The 16,923-nt window shown below is 38.6% G+C and overlaps 2 protein-coding genes across 5 annotated transcripts in view; both read right to left on the bottom strand.

Moving 5' to 3' along the window:
• Window positions 1-141: 141 nt before the first annotated feature.
• On the bottom strand, window positions 142-6,801 carry LOC113116029 (arginine/serine-rich protein PNISR-like). 2 transcript variants are annotated; one of them, XM_026283855.1, is made up of 12 exons: window positions 6,713-6,801; window positions 6,054-6,161; window positions 5,744-5,926; window positions 5,061-5,293; window positions 4,803-4,971; window positions 4,520-4,710; window positions 3,683-3,832; window positions 3,493-3,592; window positions 2,823-2,876; window positions 2,358-2,549; window positions 849-1,878; window positions 142-495 (listed from the first exon to the last, which is right to left on the bottom strand). In XM_026283855.1, exons 2-12 carry the CDS (start codon window positions 6,142-6,144, stop codon window positions 465-467), a joined length of 2,424 nt encoding a protein of 807 aa, XP_026139640.1. In that variant the 5' UTR covers window positions 6,145-6,161; window positions 6,713-6,801; the 3' UTR covers window positions 142-464. The 2 variants fall into 2 exon arrangements, with proteins under 2 accessions (XP_026139640.1, XP_026139639.1); XM_026283854.1 differs by having other exon boundaries at window positions 849-1,881; window positions 6,713-6,800.
• Window positions 6,802-9,182: 2,381 nt separating this feature from the next.
• LOC113116027 (ubiquitin carboxyl-terminal hydrolase 45-like) overlaps window positions 9,183-16,923 on the bottom strand; it is a 35,437-nt gene continuing 27,696 nt past the window's right edge. Inside the window, exons 15-18 of one of the 3 annotated variants that reach the window (XM_026283852.1) lie at window positions 16,380-16,477; window positions 14,684-14,770; window positions 14,459-14,614; window positions 9,183-10,357 (exon numbers count right to left, since the gene is read on the bottom strand). In XM_026283852.1, the coding sequence (XP_026139637.1) occupies window positions 14,507-14,614; window positions 14,684-14,770; window positions 16,380-16,477 (293 nt within the window). In that variant the 3' untranslated portion in view covers window positions 9,183-10,357; window positions 14,459-14,506. Of the gene's footprint in view, window positions 10,358-14,458; window positions 14,615-14,683; window positions 14,771-16,379; window positions 16,478-16,684; window positions 16,916-16,923 lie in introns of those variants that run through there. The other 2 variants (XM_026283850.1, XM_026283853.1) reach the window with 2 other exon arrangements.

The raw sequence follows: 16,923 nt of genomic DNA, 5'->3' as shown, positions 1-16,923 counted from the left end.
TTTCATGTGGTTTAACAAAAAAAAAAAAAAATCTATATCTATTATAAATATGCCCGTAATTTATTTTACTTTTTTTTTCCATATGTCTTCAATCAGACATTTCAAGCAGCAAGCTTTAAAAACAAGAGGCAGGCCATGTCAGACAGAAAGAATCATTCTTGTTTTATTGGACAATATACATGAAACGAGAATTTATTTCCTCTGGTGTTAGGTTTTAAAATGTTACAGTTTCAAGGTTCTACTGACTACTTGAACGCTTAGTCTTGCATAATACAAGGCAAAAAAAAAAAAAAGAAACTCATTCAAAATCTCCTGTTTTGAAGACAACACTTAAAAATACCATATATTTACAAAATGAGGGGAGGGAGGAGGTTTGGAGTGCAGAGTTCACCTACAACATTGCCTCGATAATGAGACAAGCCTGTTAACTCATGGAATTTTAAAAGAAGTGCACAGAACGCCCCTCAACGCTTGCGGCGGCTGGGAGACGTCGACCTGCAAGAGAAGCGTTGGACAGACTATTAGTGCAATCACAAGTGCAGAGCACATCCAGAACTTTATACACACTCTGTAAACAGCTGTTGGATCAACACTAAATGAGAAAAGGGGGAAATGACATCAATGTCTGTAGCACTAAGGAAGCACAGTCCGAACCATTTGTGCACAATTCAGAAATTACACATTCAACATTGTGACTGTGAATATAAAAAACACATTCATTTAAAATCAACTTCAGGATAATTTGAATTGCAACAGCTGTGATATTATAAATACTATTAATCATACACACACAATAAACAATAAAAAAATAAATAAAAAAAAAGTAGTAGGAAGAAAATGGATACTACCTTGATCGTGACTTAGACTTGTGTTTGCGGCTTGCCTTCTTACCAGACTTGTGTGACCTTTCCGTTGACCTTGATCGACTACGTTTTGATTTCTTAGACTTTTTCTCTTTGCTAACCTCAGGTGAAGGGGACCTGCTCCTGCTGGACTCTGAATCAGAGTACTTCTTGCTAGCTTTGGCAGAGCCTTTTTTGCTAGATTTACTGTCCTGCCGGGAAAACCTCTCACTGTGAGGGTCGCTCTCCTTTTTTCGCCTCGATTTGGCATCGTCTTCCTCGTCCCTTACTGAACTGCCCTCGCCCTTCTGTTTGTCTCTCTTTTTATCTAAATCTTTCTCTTTCTTCTTCTTATCCTTTTCGTGGCTCCGGCTCCTCTCTTTCCTCCTGTCTCTCTCCCTGTCCTTGCTGGAGGCCTTCTGTTTCCTCCTGCTGCGGCTTGTACTGCGACTTCGGCTGCGCCTGCGGTCCCTGCTACGCTGCCTCTCCCTGCTGCGGCTGCGACTGGCCTTGGACCTGCTCCTGTGGCCCCTGCTGGATCTGCGTTGCCGTGAATGGCTGCGCTTCCTGTGATGAGAGGAACGTTCGGTGCTGCGTGCACGGCTACTCCGCCTTCTATCTCTGGCTTTGTCGCGCTCCGACTGACGTCTGTGAGAGCTGCGACTTCGGCTACGCCTGCGAGTCCCACGAGAGGCAGAGTGGCTGCGACGCCTTTTCCTTCTGGGAGACGAGGAGCGAGAGGAGCTGCGAGAGGAGGCTGAGGATGAGGAGGATGAAGAGGACCGGCTGCTGGAAGAGCTGGAGGTGGAGGTGCGGCTACGTTGCTCACTTGCCAAGGGGCTGGCACTTCCTCCGTTACGCCCTGTGTGTTCTTTGCTTGCCCACTTGACCTCACTGACTTCTGGCTCACTACGTGACCTGCGTCGCTCTAATGTGGGCTCTGCCTCCCTTTCCCTAACTTCCTGTTTGTGTTTAGACTCTGTCTGCTCCTCCTCATAACCTGCCCTCTCTCTGCTTACTCTGTCTGATGCCAAATCTTCTGAAAACACACACAAAGAAAAATTACTGTACACACATTTGACAAGAAGGTTGAATATATATTTAAAACAAATAAAAACATATTATAGGACTTAAAAAGTAGTATAAATAAAATATTTTTTAAATTAAAAATGTTATAAAAAATTACCATAACCATTGTAGCCTAAGTCTGTGTAAACCTGATAAATCACACAAAATATTCCTTTCAAAAGGTACTTTTTGAAATGTTTATATGATGCTTTTCTCATTTAACAAAATGACTTTCTTTTGATGGTAATTTCTCAGCCAAATGTTAAGTATAATTAATTTGATTATTCGCTACATTATGTAATTTAAACAAAAAATAATAATACATGAAAATAATAGAATTTATTTTAATGAATAAATACATTTTATAAATTTCTTCTGATAAACTATAAAAAAATTTTTTTTTTAAATGCCATTAAAATGTTCACACTTTTCTCTAGATGCACCCACCTTTTACAGTCTGTACCTCCAGTGCCAGCCTCTCCTGCAGCTGCTGTAGCTCCTTCTCTTTGCGCCGGAAGGCATCCTGTTTCTGGTGAATGCGGTGCAGCAGCTCCTCATCGTCTGTGTCTGAGGAGTCTGACCCCTTTGGACTTCGCTCCTCATCCTCACTCTCGTCCGAGCCGTACTCACCCAGCCCTCCTGCAGCAACAAAGCCCCTCTCTTATAACGGACAGCAGGAGCATGGCAATCATAGTCGCTAACAGTCCCTCGTTCCACTACATGATACTTCACTAAAGCCCACCTCAATAAACGAAGCATGCTTTTTTTATAATCTGTGTTGCTGGAAGCTAACTATTGAGAAGATCTGCTGCTTGAGCTCGAGAATGTACTGAAGTTCATTAGAGAGCCCCTCTTCCCACCCCCATTTATTCCCCCCAACCCCCCGTCGGGCCAAAATATGAAGACACTTACCGAGACCAGTCAGAGAAGCCAGTGCATTTGACTGTGCCAGCTGTTTTGCAGGAGCTTTGATTCACATCAACAACAGGAACAACATGTTAAAAACACATACAGCCACCACTTTCGCATAGGCAAGAGTCTCTAGAGATGAGGGTACACATATGCACTTTTCACAAGAGCTGCCTTAGGCAAAATAAAAGAAAAAAGGATACAAATAAAAAAAAAAAAGATGGAGAGAAGAAAAAAGTTATCACACAAAGTCCATCAAAAACAGCAAACAGTGGAGGAGGAAAGAACCTGTGTGTACTAATACAGTCTCACTTTCGTAATGAGGAGCTGTCTGGCAAACATAGACGTGAGGAAGTACTTTTGTTTTACAGGAAGTAAATCTAGGAACAGATTTGACTGAGAACCCTTGGTAAGATAGCATTTAACTGCATCTATGTGACCATTTTCAACCTGCCTCTGCGGTTTATGTCTTCTGTTGCATTAGCAGAGAATGGCCGATGAAGAATTGCACTTTGGCTTATCATAAAGTATTACCATGATGCATGTCAGACAAAAAGGCACCATATTTATCAGTCAAAACATAACCAAGTCTAATTTCTGTGGAAATGTGGTTCTTTCTTCAGAATTAAACTTGAAGGCACAGTTGCACGGACAGAAGGGAACAGGAGCAGACCTTTAGTGGCTTTGCGATGAGTCTCTTTAGCCACCAGGAAGATTTCCTCATTTGTGACTTCAAGGAGGACTTCGGTAAGAAGAGTTTTAGTCATCAGCATCTGTGGGGAGCAAATAGAACTGGTTGAGAAGCACAAGTCACAAGTGTGGAAGATATATGCCGAGACAGAAGTGTGCGTGTGTGAACCCACCAACTGAAACTCTTTCTCCTCTTCTGTCATTTCTGGTTCACTTTGGTCTTCTTGAACAGGAGGAGAACTTCTACCACCAAACTCCAACCTTCTTCCTGATACGCCATCCTCCCCGGCACCATCTTCTTCACCATCCTCATCATCACTGTCCTAAATTAAAGAGGAGTAGGTGATTGGACCAGAAACCATACGCTTCTGGATGACATAAGCGCCGAGAGGAATTATTAGTGTTAGTGTGCAGCTGCTAACAAGCAAAGTAACTCAATTTAAAGAGTCCATGAAATCAGTTGGAGTTTTGTGGCTCTGTCATTGTCAGTTAGTAACCCATGTGCTAGATTACTCTTAGAAGTTGTCAAAAATATATATTTTAGCAGATATACACTACCGTTTAAAAGTTACTAATATTATTGTTTTGAGACTAAAACATAGTATTATCATCAATGTTGAAAACAGTTGCACACCACTTAATATTTTTGTGCAAACTGTTTTTTTTTAAATCAATAAGAAGTTTAAAGAACATTTGAAATTTTTTTTAGTAAATAGTCTTAACCCATCTCTTTCGATCAATTTAATGCAGGCACTGCTGAATAAAAGGCATTTCTTTCAAAAAAGAAAAGAAAATAATATACTAACCTCAAACTTTCGAACAGTAGTGTACACATTTTAAAATGTTCTAATTAAAATACATCAACACGCTCATCAAGGAAATTTCAAGGGGTCTTTGATTTAAGATAACAATCATGTAAAGTGCTTGTCAGCGAACCCCGGGACAACAGTTGCCAAAGTAACCGCAGCAGATTCCTTCGTTGTAAACAGATTCTGAAAAAGGATGCTTACAAATTTGCTCTTGCGTGGCAACCGAGGCCCATCACCTTCCTCCACTACAATATCGTTATCCCTTTCATTATTTGCCATTTCAGCACGCTCTTTCTCCATCCTCTCCTTCTCCATCTTTTTCTGCTTCTCACGATCCATCTTTTCAAGGCCTTCTCGAATCCACGCAGGCAAAGTCCTCCGTTTAACAGCATCTAGACCAGGAATTAAGACAATATCTCAACTGAAGCCTTTTATAACAGCAGTTTTTCCTATGCATCGACATTAATCAATATTTATAAATCACCAAGAGTAGGCGTCTCTGGTTTAAATTCGATCTGATTGGGGGATCTGGGCCGTTCAGGTCTGAAGCCAGGGAGCCGGTCTCTTCTGTTCTGTGGTCCTTCGGGCCAATAAGGTGCATGAAAGCCAGTGGAGGGTGGTCCGTATGCTGACCCTGTTGGCGCAGCTCCATGCTAACAGGAAACGGAAATAAATGTGATTAAGACTGGGAAGTTAAGGGACTGGGAATAACTTTTGATAATCCACACCCAAGTAAGTGTACCTGATAATCAAACTGATTGACGCCAACTGGGCCTATAGGGTAAGGCTCAGGCTGACCCCCAAACCCATGACTGTTTTGAGGAAAGCCTCCATGGTGTCGGTCTCCAGGAAACTCCAAACTATCTTGACTGTTAGTGTCTTCCGACGGGTTGACAACATCCATCGGCCCTTGTCCAGGAGGAACCCATGCTTGTTCTGGAGGGGGAGGAGGAGGCTGGCCATGCATTCCCCACTCTATAAACAATCAGCAAATACAAACCTAAGTTACAAACTTTGTAAATCTCTGCAAGTAAACAATAAGTTCCACAGACAAATGCATTGGCCCTACTTTGGCATGCAACAAATGTAAAATATGTAATGTATCAGAGAGGGAAAAAAAAATGCCCGGACTGGATGCCCGTAGTGTGAGTAAATTTTAATTTATGGGTGAACTATTCCTGACCGATTATTTAATATTTAAAGTCCCATCTAAACAGCAGTAGCAACAGATAATTTCATCTGTATTACAAAGCATGTCAGAATGAAATGGATACTCAAGCAAAAAGGTTGAGGGCTTTGTTATATCGAACAATTGTTGACTGGATTGGAGATGTCTGACTCCACAGTGAAGCACACCATTCCAGCAGAACACATACGCCTAGGTTAATTAAAATGCTCACAGTCAAACTGAAAAATTGGCCTTACCTGGTTGCCAACCTCTGCCAAAATTATGATTGCCCGGAAAAGCACCATGGTTATTATGGGCTGGAGGTTCCATGCTCCTCATTTCCTGGCCGTTGGGCTGAATCACCTGCTGGTCGGCAACCCCTCCAGTGGATTCTTTCTGTGCAATCCATGCTTGTGCTAGAGCAGCCCAGTCCACTTGACCTGCAAAAAACCCACACCAAACTCAAACACTACACCAAACTCAAACACTGCACCAAACCGAGCGGTTCAACAACTGAACCATATGATTAGTATCTGCAAGCTCAATTAGGAAAGAACAACTGCCGACCTGGATCTTGCTGATGCTGAAATGACTGCATCCACTGCTGCTGTGAGCCCAGGGGCCACTGAGGCCATGGCTGTCCTCCCTGGTCCCACATCTCTCACCGTGCGATTCCTGTGCCAGAAGCATCATGAAATACACATGCAGATGTTTACCAAATAAACACTTACTTGCACAGAATCAACAGTAAGTGCAAATAGAGCATTTAAGAGTTTTGAATGGCAGTTCTCTTATAAGAACATAAAAAACAAGCCCTGCTTTTTCATGGTCGATCATTACAGCTGTAATGTAAGCTGCACAGCTGCAGTTCCTGAGACACAACAGAAATACTGCTCTCACTCAGACTACTGCAAAACCAGTCTAGGATAGCCCATGTACCCTTCAAATGCACGCGGGTTGTTTTACAACGGATTTTAGTGCGTTTACCTTTCTGTATTTCACTGCATATAATTATGACATTTATTACATAGAAATAAGCGTCGTCGTATTGCTAGCTATGCAAGCGTTAGGCCCCGCGTCTACATCAACACTTATTTAAAAAACTTTATTCTCTCGTTTAAACGCACACAATTTACAAATTCAGAGATTGCCGCAACTGAGGAGAATAAGAAGCACAGGACTAAAGATTTAGATTGAAGATTTACAGACATGTTACGATCCCTTACCTTTCCAATTCTCACTAGTAAAATGGCGATGAAATTATGACCCGGAAACAATGCCTGCAACAGTGACCTCACAACACAGGCCCTCTAGTGGATACTTGCGACCAAAGACTACTTGGAGTTCTGAGGCAGCATAACGGTTTAATGATCTACAACAAAATATAACGAGTTTTTGTGATAAGTAAATTCATATTTTATTACTATAATACTGATTTATCGCTAGAACTAACATCAAAAGTGCAAAAAGTTAATCAGAAATAAACATTTACACCTGTTTTTATACAGTCTATGATTTACACACAAACTGACCACCAAACGGAACTTTCAGACGGCACCTTCTCCTTTTTAGCTCAAAGATCACGAAATAAAACGCACATGATTGTGGGATATCAAAGGAAGGGATACATCATGCTGCCTTCAAAATTCAATCAGAAGAAGGTACCTCCGAAGATAGGAAGTGAGAATTTAGATTTAAACGTGCCTTGATGCCTTTCTGCATTGGAATGCTGCCTGCCTCCAAAGGCAGCATTTTAGAGTGTTTGGATGCAGCCAATAAAATACCATATAAATATAGATAATATAGAGAGTATAGAATATTAAAGGGACTTTTTTTGTGGCGCACTTGAAAATGATATTATATGACGCCTTTCTATACACATTTTTTATTGTTTATTATTATTATTAAATATAATCATTTTAAATAATCTTAAAATCCGATTTCACTGTATGATTTAAAAGTCTGAAAGAATAACCTAAATTTGCTGAACCTAGCAAGGAAAAATTATTAGCCTAAAAGATAGCCTTTTTTAAAGAATATTGTAAAAATTGTATGCATATTTGTGTTATATATACATCTGCATATAATTAAGTTTATAAACTGAATTTATATAACTATGATTTTAAATGGTTTTTCTTATTTATGTTTATGGACCCCCATTACCATGACTTTTTAAGACTATAATAAAAATAAAATTTGTTACAGTTGTTGGGGGAACACATTGAAAAAATAAATACTATGTCAGCTTACATCTTGATTTCTATTTTATATATATATATATATATATATATATATATATATATATATATATATATATATATATATATATAATTTCCAGTGGGTCCACGCCAGCCCCCAGCTGACAACCACTTTGAGTCTTGAGGTTTACATATATTTTTAATAGATAGAGAGTGAGAGAAAAAAAAGAGAGATTTACGCAAGCAATTTTAGGCCTTGTATTAATTAAAAGCTATGGAAGTGTCATACCACTAGACAGTTTAAATGAACATGAACATCTTAAATTCCAAAAACCAGTTCCCATGACAATAAATACACTAGACATATATTGTATTATTACATAAAAATCTAACATAACAATCTTTTCTTTTAGGTCCTTCGGTTGCTTTTTTAAAAATTCTTTCAATTTAGTTTCAAAGACAAGAGTGGTGTGGTATTTACTGACACACCATACTGTATGTATGTTTCAGCGAGCAATTCAATACCACACTACGACTGAATCTTGTGTGGAATGAAGGTATTTTGAAGGCAAACCTTCAACAAACCAAGAATTGAAAAGCACAGAAGAGCTGAATACACTAGGCATTTCAGATAACCTCTCTGGCATCTTTAACACATCATAGCAGATATATGTATACATACAGTAGGGCTGGTTTAAAACCAAGAATTCATATCATACAGTTTTTGTGGAATTCAGTGATGGAATATATTTCACCCAGCCTCCCTTGCCACCCCAAACAGACAGAATTGCATTTGAAAGAGTGACAGAAGAGGTTACATGCTGTAGAGTAATGCAGAAACACAGCTGGGTCAAAAAAGATAACAAGCCATCATCTCGAACCACTTGTTATGTCTGCCCTGAAGGTATGAAGAAAAGCAAAAACCCTTTTCCACTCGGATATGTCTGAATGGCTCCCTTCACTTTCAACGGGTTCTTCTGAAAGCAAAATCAGCTCCACCCGTCCCTCATATCAGGTTTCTCTGTCACTTCCAATGACTGAGGGAAACACATCCAATCATTACCTCGCATTAAATCACTCACACAACCTCACTGAAAGAGAGCCCTGTTTTTTTTTTAAATAGACATGCTTTGCAAAGATTGCACACTCTTGTTGGTGTTTTTACTCTTCTGTTGTAACTGATAACCGTCTTGATTTGAATGTAATGGAATGAGGAGAGGAGCAAGGCAGGACACGATTGTTTCGGACGTTGCCCTTTTCTGATTCCACACCCACCTCCTCTTCACCAGTCAGCGACATGGTCTAAAACAGCACGCCTTTGCACCCGTCACGCCGAATCTCAGCCGAGGACAGAGTGAAAATGGCATCCTGGGATTTGTGGCGACAGGGGATACTAATGGCCGACAACATCTCCGGAAAGAGAAAGAGAGACACGGCACCCAGAGACCCCAAATGTTACCAGATGAAATAATTTCAAACCCACTCAAAGGTTTTCTTCCACTAAATGTATTTAAATTATCATTTTAAATGATTTTGTACTGGATTATGTTCACAAAATTCAAGCCGTAGAAGAGGAACCCTGAAGACTTATACACCACAGAAATCTATGGTGTTGTGGTAAACAGAATAAATAGTATTGAGCAAGATACATATTTTACATACAATGATGTATATTTCTAATCAGTATATACACAAACTGTTCTCTTTATACTCTTGGAGGAATACTTTGCTAAAGATATGCAAAAAGTTCTCAGCCCTCATAAACTGTAGGCACTGATGTGGTTTCAAAAATCATGAGGGGAAATAATAAGAAATAGTTTTCTTTTTTACTCGTATTCATTTCTGAAATAGATAAATGAGGCATGAGACAAAGTCCAGGAATATTGCACAAACTCCTTATCCATTAGAGTAATGTTCTCAAGTTATACATTCATGAAACTTTACAAGAGGGCCCACTTCTATGATTTGAATCAAACTACATTCAAAAACATTAGTACTGAGCAAGCAAAACAAAGTTAAATGTTAACACAAAAATAAATGAAAATCAGCAAATTACAATTTATTCTATTGTTTTCAAGCAACCTTGTGAATATTAAATTGTCTCCAAGTAAATGATGACATGTTGTTTGCGTATCTATGTGTGTGTGACTAGTTTGTGTGATCCAGTGCAGGATATGACTGGTACAAACGGCTCTGAAACAACAGCTGCATATTGTGCTGAGTTTTCCTTTCACAACAGAGGTTATAGACTCTTTTGGCAATTTCACCCTCTCCCAAAAAAAAAAAAAAAAAAAAAAAAAAAAGTTAAACTCAAATCTAAAATAACTTAAACTCATAATCTTTTACATCGATAATAATGGATCCCATTTTTAATTCAGATCACACTGAGTAATGAATGAGCCATAAGACAAAGATTTTAGTACATGGAATCCTATGTTAAAATACAGGGATACAGTCATGCAGTAAGTGCTCGCTGTTGTCGGAGCTGATATTGCGTTTTGCATTTGTCTGGATCATCTTGCATTCACGCGTCCGTCTGGATCTATAGGAGTTCTTCATAGAAAAGTAAATAAGCTTGAGAGTTCAGCACTCTGGACTCCGGTACAGTCTGTACGTTGGTGTCACTAACATACACCCACTGGCCTTGTGGGGCTGAGCTGGCCTCTCTGGAACCTAAAAAACAAATTGATATTAGTTTTCAGAGAACATCCACATTTAACATATTTGAAATCAATAATTTAGTTCTTAACTCCAAAACATCCACTTGATACTACTGTATTTATCAGTTATTAAAGGGGTCCTATTATGCTTATTATGCTTTTTCAACTGTAGTTAGTCTGTAATGTTGCTGTCTAAGCATGAAAAAAGACCACAAAGTTACAAAACTCAAAGTACACTTCAAAATGACATATTTTGTTTAACAGAAATCACTTGTCAAAAACTACAACGAACAACTCGTTTGGACTACAACGCATATTTTCTGGGATTTGTGATATCACAAATACAGACGAATTGGACGAGACCTGGTTGAGCTGCTCAAGAGAGGATAACTTGTGTTATCACTATGTCAGAGACACGCTAGCTTTCCCAAGGCAGACGAACTTAGAGTGCTTACAATCATCCGGGTTTAAATCACGCTCAAATTTATTTGATTTTGACAAATATTTACACTGAAGCTCACAGGAGTATGACATTTCCCGAGCAGGCGTCAAATGGTGCCCATCAAAACACACACTAGCCCAGCTAACCAATCACAGCACATTTCATATTTCAGAAGGCGGGCCTTCATTTGATACAGGAACTATTCGGGCGGGTCATGCCAGACTGGGGAGAGATGTGTTGTAATACTGTAAAATAAGTGAAAAATAATGTTTTCGAACAACCTAGAATGAGAGCCTATCCCCCAAACAAAATCAAGACTTTGTAAAAGAGCATAATAGGACCCCTTTAAAAATTACAGAACACAATTAATACTAAAATAACCTTTAATTACAACACAATCACAATAATTAACCTATTTTAATAAAATGCCACCTTTAGCTTTGCCTTCATTAAAGATGAAATGACAACACATGATGTGTCTCTATCTTCTGTAGAGTGGTCTACTTTTTATATGATATAAATAAAAATGACTTGTTCAAAACACTTAAGATCAATATTTTTTATGTGAGAATCAATCCTCCTCATTCTACAGGAACTATTTAAGCGTCCCAAATGATTTGACGTACTATTGGCACTTTTGCCATTTTAACAGTCCTTAAAATGGAAGCACAATAAAAGGCAACTAAAAAAAAGTGTGGAGAGAGAAGCAAAAAAGATGCTTCCATTCAGTGACTCTTTTAGAGACTGTGTAACATTAAAATTAGGCCATAAATTACTCACCCTCAATACAGACGAATCCAGTCGGAGTTATATTAAAAAAGGTCTTTGATCTTTCAAGCTGTTTAATGGCATTTAGTGGGTGCTGTAGTGCTTCAGTCCAAAAGAAGTTAATAAAAAGTGCCCATCCATAAAAAAAAATTTTTTATATATATATACACAATGTGTTTTTGTAAGAAAAATATCCATATTCAAAATATAATATAATGTAGTTTGCGCCATCAGTAGAACAAGGAAGCAGCTCTGGGAGGATGACGTATGAGGTCAGCACTGCCCATGTGTCGATGACTGTCGTGAAAACCAACGTTTGTTAACAGGAGCAAAGGAAGCAAAGTTTCCTTACTTTAGCAAAGGAAAACCAGTCTCCTCTTGGATTATATCGAAATCCTCTAACATTCTTCTTTGCAAATCCTTGTTTTGTACTTCTCATTAGTGACAGCTGTTTTGTCTCCCCTGTGCTTCTGTGTTTGTCACTTCTGAGCGATCCATGTGCAACGCTGACCTCATATGTTTCTGCCTTATGTTAAACTGCTTTAAATTAGTTTTTTTTTCCCCCACAACAATATACACTCCATACATCATAATTGTAAGGCAGAAAAACAAGTTTTTAACATTTTGCCAAACTGAGCAACTGATGGAGAAGGGCTTCGGTTAGAGTGGTTATAAGAAGCTGATGTTCACTCTAGTTACAGTTCCATGATCATATGTGGAGATAGGAGAAATCTAAAGAAGGACAAGCATCACTACAACACTCTACCGATCTGGTCTTTATGGTGGTGTGGCCAAACTCAATCCTCTCTTCAGTTAAGACACATGAAAACACGCTTGGAATTTACAAAACACCACCTAAAAGACCCTCAGACTGTGAGAAACAATATTATCTGGTTTGATGAACCTCAATTCAAAGCATCATGTTTGAAGGAAACCAGTTCTGCTCTTCACCTGCACAGTATCATCCCAAAAGTAAAGTGTGCTGGTAGCAGCCTCATGCTGCGGGGCTGTTTTTCAGTGGCAGGGACTGAGGGACTCGTCAGAGTAGAATTGATACCTTGATGAAAACAGTCCTGAGCATTTAGAATCTCAGACTAGGCAGAAGTTTAATCTTTCAACAGGACAATGACCCTAAGTACACAGCAAGAGTGGCTTATAGTCAATTCTATAAATGTCCTTGAGTGGCCCAGCCCCAGCCTGAGCTTGAACCCAAACCAATATTTATAAACCTGAAAATGTGCATCTGCCCTCATCCAACCTGACAGAGTTTAACAGTTGAAGAGATGAGAAGAATGGCAGATAATTGCCAAATGCTGATAAGCAAAGATTGTTGCATCAAACAAAAAGATTTGAGACTGTAAAGGTGCTTTAGCTAAATATTTAGTTAAGGGTATGAATACTTATGCAATATGCTTAATTGAGTTTTTAATTTTTAATAAATTTACAAAGTTGTGACAATTCTGTTTTTGCTATGTCAGTATGGTGTATAATAGGGCTGCATGATGTATCGTTTAAGCATTGTTATTGCGATGTACGAATCCAGGATAGTCACATCACAGGATGTGCGATGTAGGCTGTCGTAGTTGATCCGTTATTCATTAACTGTACGGCCCTGGACGAACGTGATTCGAGAAAAAAAAAAGGAATTTTATAAGTTAGCAACATAAAATGTGAAAAAATTAAGGGGTATGAATACTGTGTTTGGAACAAAGATGGTTCCAAACAAAGCCACAGCACTGTTTTGCGCCTGGTGTTTCATTCCTGAATGAATCAACCATTTAAATGATTCGTTCAATCGCAATGACTTACTTATTTACAGTTACTTGGTGCCACCTACTGGCAGCTTTAATTTCACATTTAAAGTACCTTTTTTTTTTTTTCAAATAGGGTTAGGCTTATAGATGATATCATTGTCCATTGCCAATGGCTGACAGACATCACAATGTTAAGCTGATCCAACTTGGTAGACATCTCCCAACTAATTTCAAATATCAGTATTAACGTTTTAGGATTAAAATATAAAAACATTATTCATGTTTGCATCTGCAGGTTAAATACATTCATGTCTTGCATTAAACAGAGTGTATATGCATCTAAATTCCACTTCAGATGCCACTTCTGTGTTTCCACTGCATTGCAAAAATACATTTTGTTGGTAACAATTTTATTTGTTCGGTAACAGCCCCAAATTTCATATTATTGTAATTGATTTTATTAATTAAAATGTAGCCTAAGAATATGATACACTTTGACAAAGGGAAAAAAATGGCTTTACAAAGGTAAAAATAGTTTTAAACTTGTTGGAAATGATTAATTTCTGTCAATGCTGTGAACTGACCATCACACAGAGTCAGCTGTCCATGGCAGTCCTGCAGTGCAACACAACTCAGCAAAATATCTCTCTGATTATCGTTATCAACAAAATCCCAGAAAATATTAAGTTATTTTTTGTCAATATCGCTCACCCCTAGGCTAGATATTTAATTCTCCTTTGCTTAGTGATTGTCTGGTACACCTAATTCACTGATCAACGTAAAATAAACTCAACGATAAAGAGGCCAAGACAAAAATATGAATCATATTTTAAAAAATCATACAAGGTTTTCTTTTTTGGCACCCCCTAAGAGCTTTGACATAATTAGAACACAACCTAGGATGCTTTGACGGTGAGTAATTTATGGCCTTATTTTCATTTTTTGGTGAACTAACCTCTATAGATAATAAACTACAAACAAATTCCACTTGGCCTTTACTAAACAAGCCACGTCCTCAAGTTTGCGGTCCAGTGCCGAAATGCAGACAACCATTTGTTTACTCAAAGGTTTTTCAGGTCTTTCAGAACCAGCTGCAAAGAAATGCATTGACTAGCATATGGAAACTATTGCTGCCTGTGTGGCTTTCTACCTGACTGGTTCCGGCGCTGCTCAGGTTTACGCTGGGGGGTGCGAACCTTCACGTAGGCTGCATAATGCCCACCACGCATTGATCCGCTGTGTTCCACAATGCCATACAAGCTGTACAGCACACGCTCTCCTGACCCGAGGTTCTGCCACACACATACTGAATCACTACTTTATAAAGATTCATAAATCATTGGTCTTTACTGATATGTTTTACTCTAATCAGTACCTTGCACGTGGCAGAGCAGAAAGGTGCCAGGTCTAGCAAAAGAGGAAAATCCACATGTCGATTAACTTTCCTCAGATTCATCCCGGCCTGCAAAAGACAAAGAAAGCTCAATCAGTGTACCGTCACACAATAAAGCAAACAACACATGACCATGCCCACACACACACACACATATATGTGTTTGGTAAAACATGTTAGCCTGAATGAACTGTAAGTCACTTTAGATAAAAGTGTCTGCTAAATGCATACATTTATTAAAAATTTAATTTAATACATATTTATATACGTATATATATATATATATATATATATATATATATACGTATATAAATATGTATTAAATTAAATTTAACAAACACATGTTCCCTGGGAATCGAACCCACAACCTTGCCCTGCTAACGCAATGCTCTAGCCACAGGAACACTAATATGTACATGCATACATGCATACATACATGCATGCATGCATACACACACACACTTGAAAGTATGATTGGTTAAAGGTGCAATAGGTGATTGTCTTCAGAATTTTTTTTTTGTTATGCTGGTTGAAAGTCTCTTCACATCCTGATAGCAATCATTAAAGGGGTTATATGATGCAATTAAAAATTTTCCTTTCTCTTTGGAGTGTTACAAGCTCTTGTTGCATAAAGAATATCTGTAAAGTTGCAAATACTAAAGTCTCAGATCCAAAGAGAGATTCTTTATAAAAGTTAGAGTCAACCATGTCTTCCTAAAACGTCTCATTTTAACATGCCCCCATGTCCACGTCACGATGTGGGAAGATTTGCACAACACCGAAGGCGGCATAACTTTTATTCTCGCTGTTGCCGAGGACACAACTAGAAATCAATGGTTAAGTTGTAATTCAATACTGTTCCAGAACAGTTCAACCCAAATATTCAGATGTGTACAGCACATTTTACGAAGAGATGAGGACTATTTCCTGTGAGAGTAGCCTACAATGCTGGTGTCTGTTTCTATAAAGTGGGGCAGTTCAAACTTTGCAAAGGACAGTCCTGCGTTTTTATGACTCACAGTCTGTAAGCAAGTTTTCGTATGTTAAGGTATTTGCCACTGATGATTCAAATGCAAGTTTAGAGTAGCGTTTGTAGTTTTTAGTTTCTCTGATCACAAATGCAGACATGTTTTAAGTTAACGCAGCACGAAACGTGTAAAAAGAAAGTATAAGACATTATAATCAGTAATTATGTCACCACTGGATGCAACAAATGCCCCGTTTGTAATGGGTCTTGGAAGATCTGTTTTATCATACTAGATACATTTGAAAGTTTTGTTATAATGTTACACCGTGTCCCCATCACTAATTTGCATGTCTCGCTTAGTTAACACGTCCGATTCGGATAACCAGCTCGTTAGAAGTGAGCACTTGTGCATGAACGTATATATGCATTCAGGGAGCGTGGGTTTGGATGGCGATTGCAAGGAGGGTGGGACGTTCACTTTCGGTGCCATCAGGCTAAAGTTAGAATTTTCCAAGATTCCTACTGCACCTTTAATAGGTTTGGAGAACAACAATGGGCACTTAATTAATTAAACTTAAAATTTTATGTCTGATGGTGATAATACATCTAGCAGTTGTGTTAAGGTTACAAACTGTCTAAAATAACACAAAATGTACTGCAACACAAATGACCATAGCAGGTTATAATGTGTGGAGCGCTGAGGATTCACACCTGGTGAAATCGTTTAAGGTGAAGAGTGACAACTGGAGGAAGTGCCGAGATGAGCATCTGTTTACGGGCACTGGTGTACACCTTCTCAGCCTTCTTATCTGAAACATACATAAAACAACTGTCTAATCTACACTTTTGACAGTATTTCTGATTAGCCACAAAAATTGCATTTTATGTTTTTTTATTTAATCTATTCCTACATAAAGATTTAAACCAGTGTTCTGTAATAGCCCCTCCAAAACGTTTCAAGAAATCTGCAAAGCTACTTGTAAAATAGCTATAAAGTGTGGATGCCATCAAAAATAATGCCATAAATAGATTTTATTAATTAACTTCTTTTAACTTAACTAAATTAAATCACTTGGTGTGACCACAGGTAGCTTTGCAGGCAGGTTTCTTGAAATGTCTTGAAGACACTGCCACAGTTCTTCTGGATTGAGTCTGTCTCAGTTTGTTCTGTTTCTTCATGGTATTCCAGACAGACTGATGATGGTGAGATCAGATCTCAATGTGGAGCACTTGCTGCTGTCAGACTCCTTGTGCA

The sequence above is a fragment of the Carassius auratus genome, chromosome 16 (genome assembly GCF_003368295.1).
Source record: "Carassius auratus strain Wakin chromosome 16, ASM336829v1, whole genome shotgun sequence".
Classification (NCBI taxonomy): Eukaryota; Metazoa; Chordata; class Actinopteri; order Cypriniformes; family Cyprinidae; genus Carassius; species Carassius auratus.
Note: the sequence above shows the minus strand (reverse complement) of the source record. Positions and strands in the feature narration are given on the sequence as shown.